The 20,039-nt window shown below is 39.5% G+C and overlaps 3 protein-coding genes and 1 long non-coding RNA gene across 5 annotated transcripts; 1 reads left to right on the top strand and 3 right to left on the bottom strand.

Moving 5' to 3' along the window:
* Positions 1 to 918: 918 nt before the first annotated feature.
* On the top strand, positions 919 to 2,665 carry LOC136438025 (uncharacterized). The gene is made up of 3 exons (XR_010756366.1): positions 919 to 1,145; positions 1,409 to 1,504; positions 2,480 to 2,665. It is a non-coding gene; the product is annotated as an uncharacterized lncRNA (long non-coding RNA).
* Positions 2,666 to 3,226: 561 nt separating this feature from the next.
* Positions 3,227 to 7,726, bottom strand: LOC136438016 (tyrosine kinase receptor Cad96Ca-like). The gene is made up of 8 exons (XM_066432640.1): positions 7,579 to 7,726; positions 7,307 to 7,420; positions 6,822 to 7,009; positions 6,356 to 6,469; positions 5,722 to 5,836; positions 4,963 to 5,059; positions 4,670 to 4,769; positions 3,227 to 3,872 (listed from the first exon to the last, which is right to left on the bottom strand). Exons 1-8 carry the CDS (start codon positions 7,712 to 7,714, stop codon positions 3,798 to 3,800), a joined length of 939 nt encoding a protein of 312 aa, XP_066288737.1. The 5' UTR covers positions 7,715 to 7,726; the 3' UTR covers positions 3,227 to 3,797.
* Positions 7,727 to 8,918: 1,192 nt separating this feature from the next.
* Positions 8,919 to 14,067, bottom strand: LOC136438666 (kin of IRRE-like protein 3). Its single transcript, XM_066433580.1, has 7 exons — positions 13,231 to 14,067; positions 11,841 to 12,131; positions 11,159 to 11,437; positions 10,365 to 10,619; positions 9,818 to 9,986; positions 9,251 to 9,402; positions 8,919 to 9,034 (listed from the first exon to the last, which is right to left on the bottom strand). Exons 1-7 carry the CDS (start codon positions 13,673 to 13,675, stop codon positions 8,919 to 8,921), a joined length of 1,707 nt encoding a protein of 568 aa, XP_066289677.1. The 5' UTR covers positions 13,676 to 14,067.
* A 2,104-nt stretch (positions 14,068 to 16,171) lies between these two features.
* LOC136438020 (uncharacterized) lies at positions 16,172 to 18,551 on the bottom strand. Of its 2 annotated transcripts, XM_066432643.1 has the most exons (4): positions 18,113 to 18,551; positions 17,572 to 17,707; positions 17,039 to 17,165; positions 16,172 to 16,682 (listed from the first exon to the last, which is right to left on the bottom strand). In XM_066432643.1, exons 2-4 carry the CDS (start codon positions 17,644 to 17,646, stop codon positions 16,468 to 16,470), a joined length of 417 nt encoding a protein of 138 aa, XP_066288740.1. In that variant the 5' UTR covers positions 17,647 to 17,707; positions 18,113 to 18,551; the 3' UTR covers positions 16,172 to 16,467. The 2 variants fall into 2 exon arrangements, with proteins under 2 accessions (XP_066288740.1, XP_066288742.1); XM_066432645.1 differs by lacking the exon at positions 18,113 to 18,551 and having other exon boundaries at positions 17,572 to 18,089.
* Between the last annotated feature and the right edge of the window lie 1,488 nt (positions 18,552 to 20,039).

Raw genomic sequence — 20,039 nt, 5'->3', positions numbered from 1 at the left:
CAAAATGATAAAGATGTATGGACAGATAGCAGGTTTCAACAATGAGCACATGTTGTGCTACAGTGTTTAAAGTAGAGTCATTACGACCAATGACGTAATGTAGTTCTCGTAGAACTTGGGAAGAAACACATACGCCTCAGTTTGGGTTCGTTATGGAGTCAAATGTTTTGAAATTATTATAGATTTATTGAAAAAATTCTGTAACAGCAAATACGTGGGCATGTTTACTATTTTAGGAAGAAAACAATCATGCTCACAGCGAAACTTCGACCCGTATTACAGTAGTCTGTTCCCACTGGCGCCATCTTTAATCATCATTTTTGCCGCCTGGCCGTCAAACCACAAACCTTTCGATTTTGTCAGCCACGCGCCTGCTTCGTATCACTTGCATATGGGCATTTTGACCACTAGATGAACAAAAGTTTGCTGGAAATAATCATGCCCACACTTGGTATTGTTAAAATGTGCTATGTACGGACAATTGAGATTGACTACAGGTACGCATATGAATAGGACGGTTCGTGGCAAAAGCCACAGGGGGGGGAGATAGAAAGGTAAACATTACTGCGGTCCGCCTGTATAAGCGTAAAGCAATCACGGACAGTTGCTAGTGGTGATAAGCGTGATTGGCATGTTATAATCATCAATATTCATGCCCCACAAGTGGGAATTTTTGGACCGGTTTTTGACCATCGTGATGTAATGCTCAAATCAGCACTGAAAAGCATCCGACTCAGTTCTGGCGGCGCAGCTCCAATGTTCATCGAAGAATGAATCTATTAGTTTCGGCACGGTGACGATATCGATAAATGTCCAAAACAGCTTGTGGAGTCCCCCGTCTCGATTTAAGGATGGGGTAATGGTTCAATTTTTTTTACTTTGATGATAATCTGTTTTTTTTTCTAGTATGGCAATGTACCACAGGGAGATAGAGCCTTTACGTTTGACAATGAAGAAATGTCCAATTTGCTTGTGGAGTCCACCGTCTCGATTTAAGGATGGGTTAATGGTTCAATTTTTTACTTTGATGATAATCTGTTTGTTTTTTCTAGTATGGCAATGTACCACAGGGAGATAGAGCCTTTACGTTTGACAAGACAGATCAAACGTGCAAGCTCTTCAGAACTCCAAGCTCATTCCTTCAGGTAAAAACAAACATTTTGTAGTGATATCAAATTCCTACAGGTATATATAATAATGGCAACCATTTGTAAAGATGATATAAAATTCACTCTCAATTTCTTGGCAGCAACTAGAATAGGTTATCGGGATACAATTGCTTTACTACTCTCAAAAGAAATAACATTACACTGCTTGGCCTGTAGTGACGAAGGGGGATGACAAATATCTCAATATAATTTGCCGTTTTTCTCGTTGCACATTGTTTATGTTCTTGATGTTGTCTCAGAGCACCTTTGAGATGACGGGTGACGGAGCAATGACTATACACAGTCGTGGCACTTTCAAGATGATCTTCAAGATAACTGGGTACCAGATGAAGCTCGTAAGTAACCATACATGTAGCTGTGTATCGTCGTCTTGGTCTGTAGTTGTTTGCAACACTCTTGTAACACACAATCTGTTTCCAGTTGGTAGTATATCTAATGTTGTTCTGCATGTGACGATGTTAAATTTCTAGACTTGCATGGCCTCTTCTTCTTCTTCTTCTTCTACGATACTGCTCAGCCCGCCTTTCGGCGGATTATTAGCAGCTACGCGTTAGTAACAAGTACGTGCAAACAGAGGGTAGAAAGGGGGGTAGACAAGGACATGTGCAAGAACTGGACAAGTGAACTTTTAGTTTAATGTTGCATTTAACAATAGTTTAATGTTCGTAGAAAGCTGATTTACCGTGCACCCTATATTCGATTTATACCATGCCACTATCTATTTCATGGGTTTATATTTCAACCCTTTCTGGACGACAGTGATAATTTTAGGCGGTACACTCTGCCTTCTAGATCTGATAACATTAGACGGTAGAGATAACGAAATGATAACAGCCATAAGGACCGTGATGAGAACAATAAAAAAACTATAGTATTCTGCTAACAAGACAACATGATCAGTCTTCCTATGTGTTTTATCGTACAGAACAACAGTTGGATCTAAAACATTGGCGCAGCCCTAAACAATTGCAGCAAAATCTTGCCATGATTGTACTTAATAGGAGCAATTGTCTGTAAGGATCAAACAATGGTGGCAGGGGTCAAAAATTGATTTGGCTCATATTTTGCACAGTGATATTACTTGGTCCACAACCCCTCAAAATAGCATTCTTTTAGATCAAAACTCCTTGTTGTCATGGTAACGAGCGAATCAAGTTTCCTAGCAATTTTCCCCTATTTTTTGTGCACCTCAAAAACGCACTTTATGACATCAGCACTGCAACACATTTCAACGTATTGTTAAAACAAAACAAGATCTTTTAAAATGGTAGATCTAGACTGCTAACTACAATGTTATGCTTTGTCAACAGACACAATCCATGGATGAATTCAGTTATGACACTGTGTACACGAAATGTACCTGTCCGGATTAAGAAACTATCCGCATCAGGCCAACAAGCAACAAAGGTCTGGAATGCAGTCCGACTGTTGCTTCTCTTAAGTTACATATTTTGTCTCCGCTCTGTTCAGGGTAGAATTCTTCTTATATTTAGTCTCGCTCGTGCGTCTTGAGAAGAGAATCGACAGTTACAACTGTCCTGTTAGGAATACCTGTTGTGAAGCGGTATTGAAGTTACCTTATCTAAAACACATGGAAAAGAACTTAATATTATGATGATGGTACTACATTTAGTTACATCATATGCACGTGAGCTATGCTTCTTGGAAGCAGGTGACTGTAAGATTTATTAGAGCCTTTGTAATTTACAAGATTACATTCGGAAATAATGATTCTTGATTATTTTATCAAGTATCATATGTGAGAATAGTCACAAGTTGTATGTACTTTGTTAAGACAAACTGCATTGATTATTGTACAATCGTTGGTCAGTGTCTACTATTGGTTTGCAAGCAACCTCGTGTCAAAATGATAGAAAATTGAAGTTCATTCCAATATATATGTGAGAATATTCCCAAGTTCTCATACGTAATATGTACTTTGCCATGATAGCTGTTGGCAGTCTGCACCGATTATTGTACAATCGTTGGGCAGTGTCTATTAGTTTGAAAAATGTTCAAGCAACCTCAATTCAAAAATTATCAAAAATGGCAATGCATTCCAATATGTATATTATTACATACTAAATACAGCAACGGTTGTATATGTGATACATAACGTTTAAGCAATATGCAACGACGTCTATTCGAAAATATGCGTTACATAAAACCTAGAAATCTTTGCGTGTGACGTTAGATTGTATGGCCATTGCTGTCTACAAATACAGTGTAATGAAAACCACGTTGTCAATGCTAATGCCATACAGTGCTAAGTACAACGTTCACCTTCAAATAAGTCATGGTATTATATGGCATTAAGTTTCAGAAGAAGTAATTTCTTGGCAAAAAAAGTGCTTCAAACTTCTCCCTGCTGCCTAACTCTGTAAGCAATAGAGAATGTGATGCTACACGGCTACTCAGTGTACTAATGGTTTAAACTACCAGACTCTTAAAAGTGGCAGTGATTTGAAAAACAAAACGTACATTTTGTAACAACATGCAAAGATAAAATGGCTTTTCTTCCATTCGACATTCCTGATGTGTGTACTATATGTGCAGTGTTGTTTGGTGAAATGATTGTGTCATGTAACAACGTTCACAGAACCTTATCAATATGTACATTTACTGTAACTAGCAGACCTCTTCAGCGGACCGTTCCAGGTTGGCGTACTGATGCTCATCGTACTGATTCAGCATGATGTGATCCTATGGAATCAATTACAATAAAATACCATTAGCCACCATCTAACTAGTTATCACTATGTTACAGATTATCTTGCATATCTCCGTCATACAACGAAAATCTGAAACCCAGTTATTGCATCTAGACTCTACCAGTCGCCAAGGGTCGCTGGGAAAATAGTAGAAATTGGCCAAATAGAGTAAAATGTTTGAAGGGAGTCGGCTACGGAGAGAAGGTCAAATTGGCAAACATTTTACTCTACTTGGCCAATTTCTACTATTTTCCCAGCGACCCTTGGAGACTGGTAGAGTCTATATTGCATCTATTCATTCAGATATTACGAAACTTTATTGGTTGATGTGCGATTTTAATACTTGTACTTTTAAAATACTGTCTGTTAAATTACTACCAGTATTCATTTACTGTTTCCACAGCAACAACAAAATTTAACGGTTCTTGGTGGATGTCAATGTGCAAATGTTTGCACAGTGGTGCACCAAATCCGTCGTGTGTTTTTTTGGCACATATTTTGACATATTAGCCAAAGTGGCTCGGTGGGCGTCACTCCACCGTCAGGGAAGGCCATGTAAAGTACCTTTCCCAAGGACACAACGCTCTAACCGTTACGCCACGCCGACGCCACAGCGACAAGATTATAGTCAATATGGCAACTAACTAAGTATTTAACTAATGTGTCTTCAGCCTAACAAGTTAAGACTTTTATATCGGAACAGAACGTCGGAATATTCCTGTAACTGAACAGAACATAGGAATATTCCTGTAACTGGAACAGAACAGCCTTCAAAACAGTAACACAAACCTTCTCGTCCATTATCAACCGTGATAAAGCTGCCGAGAGCTCCGAGAAGGGCGGTCTTTCGTTGGGTAGAAAATGCCAGCAGTTTTCCATAATGAAATATCTATGAAAAAAGGAAAAGTGGCAAATAGATAATCACACGCCAACATGGATGCCAACAAATTTTCACATGAGCACTAGGCTTCTCCTGTTGCAGATATATCTTATAAGCAGTTTAACACTACTTCTCTCATCACACAAAGCAGTAAAGATTTCGTTCAAAGAAAGTTGTTTGCGTATGATATCGATAAACTTACAGATCATCTGTACAGTGCGCTGGCTTCTGTAATTTCAATCCCCTTTGAATTTTCTCAGCAGCCTGTTGGGCTGTCATGGTGGGATACGGTGTAGAACCTATGAGCAACATAGATATGAGTTACAAAATGGTGACCTCACTAGATGACCATGACCTAGATGACTAGAGGGTATATTTGTTATGATGATTGATATTTTCATTTATACTACCGTATACTTAGACCAGTTCTGCTATACGGAAGTGAAGTCTGGACCCTAATTACAAAACTGAAAAGTAGGATACAAGCAACCGAGATGAGAGTACTGCGGCTCATCTTTGGAGTTACTAGAAATGATAGAATCAGAAACGAGGTCATTCGCCAAACTCTGTCCGTTGAGCCCATACTGGCATTAGTTGAAAGAAATCAACTAAGGTGGTTTGGACACCTGAACAGAATGCCAGAGGACAGAGATGCAAATAGAATCTTCAACTGGACGCCTAAAAAGAAAAGGCCAGCAGGCAGACCAAAAAAGAGTTGGCTAGAGCAAATCGTTGAGATTACCAGAAGAGAAGAACGAAACTTCCAAATAGTGAAGAAAATGACTGAGGATAGAGCAGTATGGATAGAGTTCACCATGAGGCTTACAACTTACAGGCAAATAGCCTAAAGGTTTTAGGGTGAGAAGGTGAGAAGAAAAAGAATTGGTATCTAAGATCATGACACAGGATACCAAGAGACAATCAAAGCCTGAATCGTTTTGAAGAAGAAAGTGATACATACCTAATGTAACAATTTCGTAAAGCAGCACACCAAAGGACCACACATCGCTTTTGGTCGTGTACAGCCTATCTATGGAAAGTGTCTCTGGGGCCATCCAGCGTAGGGGTAGGGGTGACTGAAGAGAAAATATGGTCATGTTAAACCCAAGGTTTCTACTGTTAAAGTTAAAGTGGTCCCATACATCGAAGATGCGTAGGGGGGCGCCCATCTCCCATTCTTAGGGCCACACAAGTGCAAGTCACTACAGCAGGGGGCTGATCCACTGGTAGTGATGTGTGTTTTTAACTTGCATACTTTTCCCCAAATGCTGAGTGCTAAGCAGAGAAAGAAGTATGTACCATTTTTTAGAGTCTTTGGTATGACCCGGCCGGGGTTCGAACTCACGACCTACCGTATGCAAGGCGAACACTCTACCAATTAGGCCATTGCGCCGGTTGTATTGTACACACTTTAATCAATTGGAAGTGGATCTTCTTCTCTTAGTATCAAGTATGGAATTACTAATACTGAATGTACTTTTTTTCTATATACATCGTAATCCAGAGAGGGTATGTTCCTACTAAATTGGTAAGTTGGTGGAGTTTTTAGCTCAAGAAATGTTGTTTGGTACATTGTACAATGGACATTTACTTACATCTTTAATTTTCTTGTATTCAGGTCCTTCCCTTGCCAGACCAAAGTCCGATACTTTGCATGTCTTGTGCTCTCCGACTAGAACGTTTCTTGCTGCAAGATCTCTGTGTATGCACTAGATATGGAACATTCGATAAAAGGAAAGTTATCTTTAACCCGCTACTGTAACGTTCTACATTTATCATTCTGTCTTATGAATGTTAGCATTCAAATGATTTACAAAATGCTTAGTGCTGAAGATTCCATTATCATTTTGAATCATATCAACTGTCAACAAATAACAAAAACCATGAGGAATCTTATTATCATCATGTGTACACCAATAGAAATGTTGACAGTCACGACATAAGTACTAAGTAAGTAGCAATAGAAATGTTCAGTTCAGTTCATCTTCAGTTAGGTATCACCTGTCCCTATCGAAAAAAATAGAAATGTATTTCATCGTGCTTCACATGTAAACAACGTACCTGCATGGATGCTAGGTAACACATCCCCTTTGACACCTGCCAGGCGAATGAAATGAGGTCTGTGTTCTGCAGAGTCCTGCTCTCCGTGTGCAGGTTTGCGTACGTCACGTTTCGTACAGTCCGGTCTTTTCTCAAGAACGACAACAGATCACCGTTGGGAACGTACTCAACTACCAGCATGACCGGATCTGGAAGGATATCGTAACGTAGTTTTAGTTGTAGCGTTGGCTTCATGAAAATCATAAGTCACCACTAGTGATGCATCAACTTTGAAATGTGCACTCCAAAAAGAGATGAGCATCTATTTTCGTAGTCCTCAAGCCTGGCACACGTAGCAACTTGTAGTTTGATTTATTACACACGTATACAGTACTATTGAAGCATACTCCGAAATAGCGATTTAGGAGCTTTTATGTATGTGTATGATCCTTATGTCTGACACATTCAGCAAGGTTAAATGTACAGTCATACTGAATGGGAATCACCTGATTTTGTACAATATCCTAGGAGTGTGACGACATTTGGGTGAGGGTCCAGCAGCCGCATCATCATTCTGAGCTCCTTTAACATGTCGTCTCGAACTTCAGATGAGGCATGGGCTGATGATTTGCATGAAACAAATCGTTAGCTCAAGGCTGTGGTTAACATCTTTGAATCAGAATTGCTATGTTAGCAGTTTGATATGAAGTAGAATATTTGAAATATACAAATAAAACAATTGCAAGGCAAACATGTCGTTCACCCAGTATTATTTTACCTTTTACAGTTTTCACGGCGACGATTGTAGACCCTTGGTAGTCGTTGACAAAGCGTGCTCTTGCCTTGTACACTTTACCGAACTGCCCCTCCCCTAGTTCTCCTAGCAATGTTATTTGGTCTGCTTCGAACTCCATGTCCCGTCTACTAGGTGTGATACTCGTATGGGATGCCGTGAGGGGGTTGCTAGTGTCTCTATTCTGGTTGGTGATATCTATGTTTCCGTGTAGCAGTTGAATCTGGAACACATGTAATGATATATAACTGATCCATTTGATTAATGCTATCTTGAGGTACAGCATTGGATTTACATACCATGGCACTTTGTACTAATAACGCCTAAAATAGTCCTAAAATAGTCCTCATCGCCTAAAATAATCCTCAATGTCCTCAACAACTACGATCTCTGCCAATGCATGACTTGAACTATAAGGAAGAATGGTGCTAGAATGACTCTGTACAGTGAGTCAAACTTGCCTTCAGCTCTTTCGCTATGTACTACACTTTTAAGTGCAGAGGGAATTATTGTATGCTCGTATTGACTGCTCACAACCAAACAAAATAGACAAGTATCATAATGGTACCTCAGACTCAGCATAGATGTCTGAATTCTGGAGGGTCTCCTCGCGGTGTCTGTTGTTCAGATGATTTGTTTCATTTTGTGGAGGAATTGGATCTTGCCACTATATATCACATGAAAAATGGAATGAATAATAGTAAGCATGCTTTACAATGCATACTAATCATTGAAATATACGTCTTCCTGTGACAAAAAGTCTATTAAATGCACAATGCACACTACAGCCAGAAGCCAATTCGACAGTTGAAGTGAATAGATGTGATTATCTTACCTCCATTGTTCCATTTCTAACTGGATTTTGCAGGTTATTTTACGGTTCAAATACATCCCCGCTGTGCAATCTGACGACATGGCCATTTGGAGTTCCATTTAGTAGTTGCAGCTCAGCCAGATCTATCTCGACCTGGTCATTGTTCTCTGCCTTTCTCCCCTGTTGAGGTAAATAGTGAACAAAGTCATAGTCCTTCTCAAAGTGAAATATTTTTTCAACATAATTTAATGGCTATAGAAAAAGTTTAAAAGCGATGTTAGGTGCACGCTACACCTCACGAAATGGCCTTGGTTCCTAACGTATCCGGACATGGAACACGGGAATCTGGAATCTCAGATCCGAAAAAATCTGGACGCATACAGGGCCGTATTAATACGGGTAAATTTGAGTTGTTTAGTACAATACTGCCCCGTATCCGTCCGGATTCTTACGGATCTGAGATTCTGGATCCCAGTGTTCCATTTCCGGATACGTCAGGATCCGATGCCATTTAGTGCATCCTTACCAAATGGCAATATCTCTTCATAAAGTATACCAGGACAAGGCAGACTACGCAGGCACTACATCCTAGACCAACTAGTAGGGGTAGGGAGAGACTGGCAGTTCCTGTTTGGGGAGCAAAAGGACAAAGTCGTTCAATCTGCAATTGTTGTGACAGTTCTCAACACATAAAGATTTCTATTCATAAGATGTCAATCTAATGGCAGATATTAACAAAAAAGATACAGAAAGGGAAAGGAAAAAATTATTTAAAACAAAGCAAAAGAGTATGGTAAACCACCTCAAAAGTGAGATCCAATAGTATAGATTTGTATGATTTACCATCTGTGGGTTGCAACATCAGTGTTCTACTATCCTGTCCAATTCTGTTTGCAGCTGTGCACTTGTAACGTTTAAAGTCGTCCGGCATAATGTTGTCTATAGCAAGTAGCATGGTGATTCCTCTGGTTGAGATCACCTGGTATGCTGAAAACCTAGCTCGCAACAAAGAGATACCATCTTAAGCTTAAACGTATAAGGACTACATTCGATAGTACAATTCTTTTTAGGTTGGTCGTGGGGTCATGTAGCGTAGCGGGAAGGTTTTCGTTCGAATCCCCTGATGCCACCGATGTGGTGCCGTTCGGAAATGCGCTTTACACGGCTTTCCTCACACCACCCACTGGCAGGTGCAGCAATGGGTATATTGTTATATGACACTGTTAAAATAAGTTATGAAAAACTTGAGTTCAGTGCCACGTCACCCTTGTCTATCAAAAAGCGAAGTAAAAAATTCTTTCTAACGCAGTTGTAAGCTTTAATGTCCTATCTCTAAACTCATCTATGTAGATATGTTCCAAACATTATGTATTATGTATCAAGGTAAAATTAGTCTCAAAAAAAGCGAACCTGTCTTTGGTGTTGTTGCTCCATAGAGTGGTTCTGTTTCCATCTGATTCCGTCCATGACCAGTACGACACGTTGATGGGAGGATCTGCCTCCACATCACATCTTAATTCTGCTCCAGATCCGACCTCTGCGTGCACTACGTTGCTACTAGGAACGATGACTGGTTTACCTAGTACATTGAATTAAAGTTAATACGATACAGTTAAGTTACAACTGGCATTGTAAAATAACTGTTATATAATACTCATGATTATGTTGCTGAAAGACATGACAAAAAAAAAGTTTTGTTCACAAATTAAGTTGAAGTTTTGCAAATGAACGATAACCTATGATAAAGTAAAAATTTGTTTAAAATGTGTTATCAGCATCTGGCATTGAGTACCACACATCACAGATGGCATGCACCCCCGACTTGCTCCCCAACTATGAACACGTCATGCTTTTACACCAACCAGAAAGGGTTTCAATCTTGGCCAAATTGTGCAATTAATTTACTGGTCGAGGAAAGCATACGATGCATTTGTCATCGAATATATGTACCACCTACCTGTAACTTCGATGAATACTTCTTTTTCGTCCAGTCGATCGCTGAACCACGAGGAGGCGGCGATACAGATGTATTTACCGGTCATGGAGTAGCTCACGACGGGAACAACCAATGGGTTGGCCAGATGAGCACTGTTAGTGCTGTTCAACCAAATAGTTGTAGGGGCTGGGTTCCCTTCTGCAACGCATTCAAGGATTAGCTTGGCTCCTACTGTCACTCTTCTGTGCTGAACTTTGGTCAGGATTTTAGGTGGATCTGATTTGAAGAAAAACACACATTCGTCAATTGCTTTAAATGATCCATATTTTCTTGGTTGCGAAGAGATGACACAAACACAAAAATATGTACTGCGTTAGCATTAAACGTAATTCATCTGTTGTGGTAGATAATATAACTAAGAAGCTGATATAGTTCTATACATCAGACTTCCATGAGCAGAGACGGGCGCCGGTACCGACTTCCAGAAACGTTGACCTGGTGTTTACGTCACACTTTCGAAAGGTAACATAATTATTATCCAGTCGTGCATCGGGTCCTCAATTATCCTGAAGACTATTGTTTCATTTATCTATCTATTTATTTTTTTATTCATTCATTTATCTATCTATTTATTTAATTACTTGTATTCGACTTTACCGATTTAAATCTGCAGCTGTGAGGAGCTGGCAACCTGGCTTCTCTACAAGGCCGACTCCGGTAAACAAACAATAAACCAAAAAATCAATTGTGGTATGAATGTAAGAAGATCGAGAGAGAGGTGATGATAGATAACTCTCCCAATCATCACAACTTACAAAGAACCTCCACTGTCGTCCTGTTAGCTGTAGAGGCGATGGAGTTGGTAGCAGTACAGATGAAGGTCCCATTTTGGTTCCTTGTAATGGCGCTGATGTGGACTTCGGGCTCGTTACCTGGCAACGACACACCTCTTGGACTTTCCCACCTTATAGTCGACGGTGGGTTACTTTCCACGTTACATCTGATCGTCACAGTTTCCCCTTCAATCACTTGTACAGTTGTCCCATCTATTGTCATCCCAGGGGATGTCACGGTGATGCTTACCAATGGAGCATCTACATGGAGAAAGAGAATATCACAATTAGATGGAACAAGGGTGCCAAATCATTACCTATATGACATTTGTTCAACACTAGACACAAGCAAACTAGGTTTCCGAAACTCACGTTTATGGCGTTTGTAACTATGCTTGCGGTAAAAGCATGTTGTAATCCGTCGATGAAGGTTAGACATCCAGGTAATATGATACGCCAAATTTCAAAATACCCCAACAACTGGACATAATTTTGTCAAAATGACCATTTCCAACATCATATCCAGTTGCTTGAGTGGCTGTTATTTGGCGTATCATGCTGTGATCCATTCTGTGGTAGAATCATTGGCTTAGCTTCGTTGACGAAGATTTCAGTAGAATACCATAAAAGCAAACATGACGACTTAGAATCAAAGCATACTCACATTGCACTTCCAGTGTTATCTGTGTAGTCTTTGGACGCAACAGATTGGGATGCCCTGGCTGCGATGCTGTGCATGTAACAACTTGGCCATTGTGTTCTCGTTTAATTCTAAGAGCCGTTCGTATCTCGTTGTCATCTGTAGAAAGAGTGTCTGCCTCGAATGTCGCTGAACCCAAGTACCATGACAAGGTCGGTGGAGGATCACCGCCATGGCTGGTACAGGATAACGACAGTCTATCCCCCTCTTTGACAGGTGAAATATAACCAGTGATAACAGGGGCTCCTGCCTTGGCTGGAAATGACAGAGTTTGGTGGACTTTGATACTATGCCATTTTATAGAGAAATACACATGCCAAGAGTACGATAAACAAATACAACACCCCACCTTTGCAAATGATACAAACCATTGTACTGCTCAAACCCCTATCAGAACACCAAAGTCTCGCTGACACTTTTATTTTATGTTAACAACTCTGGTGATAGTTTGGTTTAAATATTAGATAGATTGATTGATTGATTGATTGACTTAAATGAATCTGACCGTTACGTCTGTATACTTACAAACGAAAAAGCAAGTAGTTGCTTACTTCTTCCATATTTTGAACAATGACGAAAGTTTTTCACATGATTTGCCTCTTTCTCTTTCAGTGCAGCCGTCATGTTGGCACTGTACCAACTTAAAGGCTACAAAGGATTACCCACCGTACCCCCAACCTTTGTAACGCTGTCTCACCATAGAGGGCAAAATAGGTCTGTTGTTTCTATTGACACCTTTGTCATGCCTCTAGACAGTAAACAATCCCTGGCCAACGTTCTCAGCGAGAGTTCAAAGTTGAATGCTACCTGAATATTGATTTGATTGTTTTGCGACCTCACTATGGTTCATCCTACTTGAACCCATTTTATTTAAGACGACGTGCAAAACAAGTTTGTGGTTTCTATTGACATTTCTGTCCAGACAGTAAGCAATCCCAGCGTTCTTAGCGAAAGTAAACGCTGTGTACAATTCGAACATTGTTTTCGAGGCAGCCAATCAACGCCTACACAATAAATGGATTGCCAATGTCTCAATTTGATTTCTACCGTTTCAAAGTCGCCTTCAACGACGTAATCTGCCAACTACTAATCCTGTATTTTTATTCCCTTTATCACCAAACCAATACATTACCAAATCCTAATCATAACAGCAATATCAATATAATGGTAATGTTGCTAATAACATTATATTTGAGTTTCATTTTGTTAAAAAAACCTCAAATACGTAAAAGCGTAGACTAGATGTAAAAATTGTATTTCAAAATTTATAACAATTTTTTAAAATTTATCATTGAAATATGTTCCTATATCAAATGAGTTCTAGATCTACCCAAGGATAAAAACTGTCACTCACTGAGTACTGTCAACATGGCCTCCGCCGGTTCACCTCTGAGCTCTCTCACCCAACAGCGAAACATCCCCTCGTCTTCTTGTCGTACAGGGTTTATAAACAGGTTGTACTCTCCCTCGCCACCTACCACAGAATACCTCGGGTGTCCAGAGCTTCTGCCCTCGGTCCGGAAGTGGTAATTCGGCGGGCCGAACCATTTTACCGACGTGCTAGTCATTGCGGTGTTAACTTTGCAGTAAAGAGTCGTACTACCGTTGACCACGGCGTCGGTATCAGACGGTTTGATCACATAGTCCACTTTGTGACCAGCAGACAAGATATTCCTTCCGAGTCTTGGTTGTATCACTCCTAACTCGTTGATAACTTGTAAGTTGGCATATCTCATTTGAATGGCTAACAAAACGGTGACAATTGACAAAATAGTTGTTCGAAAGATCGGTAAGCCCATTTTTGTTCTCGAGCATGCTTTGTCCAGTGAAACGAAGTATCTTGACGCAGGAAGTTGTCCAATATAATCAAAGTCTTGAAGACAAGTTCCTCTTTTTTGCTGAGTTTCAACTGTGGTGAATAAAACTACTCTAAACTTCCTACTATGACTTTTAAGATTCCTTCTGAGCTATGACGTCACTCTTACCTTACAACAGTTTGAGAATCTTCTCTAAGACGACCGGCACTTGAGAACAAATTAAGGTGACAGAAATAAATCTGTGTCTCGTCACAAGTCGTTAAATTGAACGTAGAAGTGAAAGGAGAAGAACCACAACATGCGTACATTTGCAAACAATGGAAACGCAACTATCTCTGGCAATAAGCCAAATGTGACACCATACCTGTAAAGGAGCCGTTTCAAAATCTTGATCTGTATGATTTGCATTATACAAGTACTACTGTTTCCTATATGTGCATTGCTAAACGTTCATTCAACAAAGGTCTGAATAGGGCTCGTTTCAGTATTACCGGTTTAGCACTGCCATTCACAAAGGGACCAAACAGCAAAACAGACAATTGAATTACTAAAAGGAAACTTTTAAAGTCAACTTCAACCCTAACACGGAGGATTTTCATTGGTTGAAAGGTTCCCGCCAAACTGACTAGGCTGTTAATTAAATCACAGACCAACAAACGTATGAATGAGTCACCACTGACCTCAACAATTGTATAATGATATTGATGATAATCAAACTTTTACGATCTAGCTTTCTGTATTTGTGTTTCTTATTGATCACACAAGCGAACTATTACCTGCTATATCACGGTAAATTAACTGAGGTTTTAAAACATATTGTCAACTGTAATTTAATAACATTCACAATAAGATACTTATGATGGGTAAGGTGTTACACAAAGTAACTTAAACGAATTTTTCATCGTTCTAGAATTCATTTTTTCTATCCAATCTGTCAATTACTGTTGGTAAATGGGGACCGGATTATCCCTACACGCTTCGTTTCCCACTTAAAGATTTTTGTTAGATGTGTCAACAAACAATGACGTTTCCTCGTCTGTGTCCAAATTTGTGTATAAAACAACACACAAGATGGGTTTAGTAATGCTACGTATGTAATGTGGTTTTGCGGTAAGCCAATGGGAAATATTGTTTTTGTTCATGATTTGTGAACAAATTAAACAAGCTCATGGTTCAGAGGTCTGAGCGTTGCTCACACATGACCCCGCCATTGTGTATCTGTCACGGCGTGTGTACATAGCCCCTAGGTGTTTACCGAGAAAATAGTTTCAGTGGCTTATTTGGATATCTGAGAAGCCAGGTTAGGTTGAGGGAGGGGGGCGGAGTGGGAGGGGGGCGGAGTGGGAGGGGGGCACAAGCCAAGACTTGTAGTACGTTGTATTCCACAGTAGCATGCAACAAACTTAGTCCTCAGTTCGACAGCAAGTGTTTATTAGTATTCATCAATCAATAGGAATTTCAAACTTGACAAGATATTGGGTGTTGGTCCTATGAGCTATCGGTACACAAAGCATAAGATAGTGTTTCAGTCCCTTTCATGCCAACCACCACAGTGACCTCTGTCAACACAATCAAAATACAGCACTGATATCCGAACATTACCAACACTCTAAAACACACACATGTAGTTTTAAAAGCTGTTGAGATTTTTAACCTGTTATTACATCTTGGATACATTCGACACACCAGCAACAAACATTGAACGACACTCTTGTTCCAGTAACTGTGACCTACAAAGCCAAACCAAGAGACAAAGAGTGTATAATACTATATACACTTAGTAAAATGGGCTAAATAAATCACCAACACAACACTGTACATTGTACAACATCATACTAAGTCATAAACGCCCTAAGTTCACTGCATTCCACCTCATTAACTACAGGTAGAGGTGTTACATTAAACATCTTTCACCGCTACAGTTATTGTGTTTCTCTAAATCAATGCACATATTTTTCTTTTGTTCACCATGTACAAGTCTCTTCACACTATGAAATATAAGTTGCACTATGATAGTGGTACCTTTCATTCAAATTCTTTCATTTTGTGTTAGCTATGTACAAGTTTTTTTCAAACTATTAAATATAAGTTGTACTATGATAGTGGTACCTTTCATTCAAATTCTAATTTTACATTAGCCACGGACAAGTTTTTTTTCAAACTATTAAATATAAGTTGCACTATGATAGTGGTACCTTTCATTCAAATTCTTTCATTTGATATTATAACTATGGACAGGTTTTCTTGAAACTATGAAATATAAGCTGTACTATGATAGTGGTGCCTTTCATTCAAAATCTTTCGTCTTGTATTAGATATGGACAAGTTTTCTTCAAACTATGAAATATAAGTTATACTATGATATTGGTGCCTTTCATTAGAATTCTTTCATCTTGTTTTAGCTATGGACAAGTTTTCTTCAAACTATGAAATATAAGTTGTACTATGATGATAGCGGATCCTTTCATTCAAAATTTTTATACTAGATATGAAATACAAGTTGCACTACGATAGTGGTACCTTTAATGTTACAGAAATCTCCCTTTTTCTTGATTCTTTTTTTGCGAGGCGATGTCAATTGTGTACCTTTGTTTTCATTTGGCACACAATAGAATGATCTTTCTGCACACAGTACATTATTACAAATAGTGGCAGAATGATATCGATGATAAGATATCCGCAAAAGTGATGGAATTTTCAACTTTGACCTAGACCACAATTCACGACGACTGCACATGCGCAATCGGAGCTGTGAAATAGCCAATTGCATTGCCTTACAGGCTTTCTTTTGCCTCAGTTTTACGCAGCCTTGCCAACCTTTCTTCGATTTGAAACTCAAGCTTCTTCAGTTGATCAGTAAAGGACTGTGTGGGTGAGAAGTCGACATACAGTATCCCAGAAAGCAGAAAACCCAGCCAGTCATCAGGCGTGTATTCCGTCATCTTCATCGGAACGATCTCCCTTTTCTTCTCTTGTGCGAAGTTGACTTCTGTTTACGAAATGAGACGAAACAAAATTACCATTGACTAACAGATCAAATACAAAATCAGTTGTTAACGAACGTCATTATAGCACGACTGACGACTCTAGACAGCCAGTACTGTGCATAACCTTCGCTGGGCTTTAGTCAGGACATCAAACCCTTACGGAGCCAAAATGGCGGACAAACATACGTCACAACCCGTGACGTCATCATTGAGCCAAACTAACTAAAATTGATATTTGGGAAAAAAACAATTCAAAATTGTTTCCTGGTACATGTATATTACTTTCGATCTGACATATGTGTACAAACTTACGTACAAATGAAATTAAATGAAAGAAAAGAAAAAAATGTGTTGATACCTCGCTTGCAGAAAGGGCTCTTAACATAGTCCTCAGAAAAAGCGATAAGGACGATGGCAGCCTCTTGGATTGCTGCTGATATGGACCTGGCGATTGTACCTGATATTCCCCCCTCGTCTATCCACACCTGTAGCAACATTATAATGGTAAATTAAGCATGCAAGTGTCTCAAGATAACATATTTATGAATTATGAATTATGAATTATGAATTATTAACTATGAACTATGAACTATGAACTATGAACTATGAACTATGAACTATGAACTATGAACTATGAACTATGAATTGCATTGCTTAACAATAGTACATGGTACAATGTATGGCATTAAATCAACAATACTACAAGGCTGATTTATTCTAAAACTCTAACTACAAAATATTATCGATAACAGCATATTGGTCACAATATAGTCATGTATGGGTAATTCGGTCTCGCTTTTGATCACCTATATTTTTCACTTGCGATCTGGTCTACCCACTTTACTTTAAAAGTTCTAAGTGCACGGATAAGATATTACGTTGGCGACTTACCCTGTAGCCAACTTTGTCGAGATGTTCTCTGATCTTGAGGACTTCCTTCTTCTGCTTGTGGGAGTAGCTGATCATGATGTGATGGGCCAACCTTCTGGAAGAGGTTTAAGGCGGGAATCCTTCAACTCATCGAGTGCTGATAAGATAGGGAAGAAAGAACAAAAAGCATTCAGGTTTAAATCACAAGTCAATAATGGAGATAAGTGTTGCAACTATTTTCAAAGCTATTTTTATTTCAACGAGTCACTCCACAATTCAAAGTGGAAACAATGGCTAGGTCAATATATTAGTAAGTTATAACAAGATTATGAAAGTGTTCTGTTCTGATGCTGTTTGTTACATTTTGTATATGGTAGATATGTGTTTTATTTCTGGATCATTTCATTTGACAAATCGCATTTTAATCTGTAAGGTTGGAAGCTTTTACACTATCCTTTTTTTCTTACAGTATAATTTTCGACGGGGACGTTGGAGGCTAATTTGTAGCATTTTGAACTACCAATAAAGTTCTCTGTAGCATGCAAACAAACGTTCTACTTACTCATAGCGCTGTCGTTATCCCCCATGGACTCCCCTTTAGGTTGTTTCCCAGACGGATGCCTTTCGTCTGGTTTTTCTTCATCTTTAACTGGAGAGCCCTCCGCGGCTGTCTTTCCACGCGATGATGATGTCAAACAACTGCCGTGGCTTCGGAACTGTGACAAGGTGACGCTGACTTCGAGCAACTGATGAGACTTGTCATCAGGAAAGTGGGTTTTGGCAAAGTGGGTGGGAAGGGACATGAAATAACATACCGGTGGCATTCGGTTTGGCTCAAACTTCAGCTCGAATCCGCAGTCCACCAATGCGCGTCTTCCATCTATGGCTACCTCGTTCCACGACGACTTAGAGGTAGCGGCACCTTGTTCTGCAGAGGATCTATCACCATGGTCACCAATGGACTTGCGCAGACCAGTCACGGTTTTACACTTCAGACCGGCGGTGCTATAGTTAAGAGAAATATAAACCAAAAAAAACAAACATGTCAAGTAGAAATATGTTATTGTCTACATCTTGTTTGCCGCTGGTCCGAACAAGCTGCTTCAATTGTTGTAAAAGGACATCTACTTGACATCATGGCATGGGCCGTTTCATTGACCCTATAGGAACAAGGTCGAAAACATATACGAATCTAGGGTCCTTTGAATGGTAGAAAATATTTGCTTTTCAAGTTTGTAGCAATACTGCTAAGGCAAAATACCCTCTCAGAAAGTTTGGCACTCCCTCTTGAATATTGCCATTTTTTTTCCTACAGTATTAGAACTAGCTGAAGAGACCGAAACCTTTAAACGCCTTTGATACAACACACCTGTTGGACGGTCTATTTGCTATCTATTGCAAGAGTTAGAAACCCTTTGTATTGCCTACTAACAACACATAACAATTAAGAAATATGCAATTTAAGTTCCTGTGAAACATCTTCATTCAGAGAGGAAGGATGTTGATGATAAATGGCTTGCTGGTTCGAGAAAGGCTGGTTTCCCAGTAGGAGTGTGTTATTTGGGACCGTTGCTGGATGCATGTAAAATGAGCCCCCCTCCCTCAAAACCCCTGGGGGGGGGGGTTGTAGCCTAAGGCCAATTTGTCACCTGAATCATTAGGATTTAATCTTAAAATTTACATAATGGAATTCGTTACTTATTCCTTATTATTGACATTCCTTACCCATCAATGACACTTAAATTTTGACCTTTATTTATCTTGACCTTTGACCGTGATAATGTTTTGACATATCGTATTTAAATTGTTCTACTGAATGACACTTTTGTCTCCACCTGACTGAATGTATGCATGCCTTGTCCTGTATATGCTTGGCCCTCTTGGATATCAACGTTTACAAGTTGAAGGGGTAATCCAGTCGTCGTGTGATGAACTGAATAGATAAATGAATAAATGACGACAAACGGCGATACTTTGATAGTTCATATCGTTAGATTTATTTCTTTTACCTCGGGAGGACGTCCTTGATTGCTTAAAAATACAGCTAGGGAAAGCGTTACCAACACGGAAAGTATGCGATTTATAACTATAAACTACGTCATTGTGCTAGCTATAGCCTCCACAAGGCCTTCCTGCGGGGGTATGGATCGTGGAATTTGGCAAAAGAGGAAATATTTCTCCAGGTGAGTCAGTCTGCGGGGAGGTTATCATTTTCCCCTAGCTGCGTTTGCAAATGAAACCCTCTGGTACGTGGCGAAACTCCCTTAACAAAATATTCTCCCTATAGCCAGCGTATAATTAGTTTGATAGAGACTATCACGGTACCATCGATTAGGCTTGTGTAATGTTACTTTTTTTCTTATCTCGCATATCTGTCCTAGACCTACCTGAAATGATTAATTCACGTTAAGACAAGTGGACTTCCTGCTCAGATTTCTAAAATTCAGATTTTACGTGTCCTACACCTGGTTAGATTACTCATTTCTTAA

The sequence above is a fragment of the Branchiostoma lanceolatum genome, chromosome 7, assembly GCF_035083965.1.
Source record: "Branchiostoma lanceolatum isolate klBraLanc5 chromosome 7, klBraLanc5.hap2, whole genome shotgun sequence".
Taxonomy (NCBI): Eukaryota; Metazoa; Chordata; class Leptocardii; order Amphioxiformes; family Branchiostomatidae; genus Branchiostoma; species Branchiostoma lanceolatum.
This window is presented reverse-complemented; position numbering and strand designations above follow the sequence as displayed.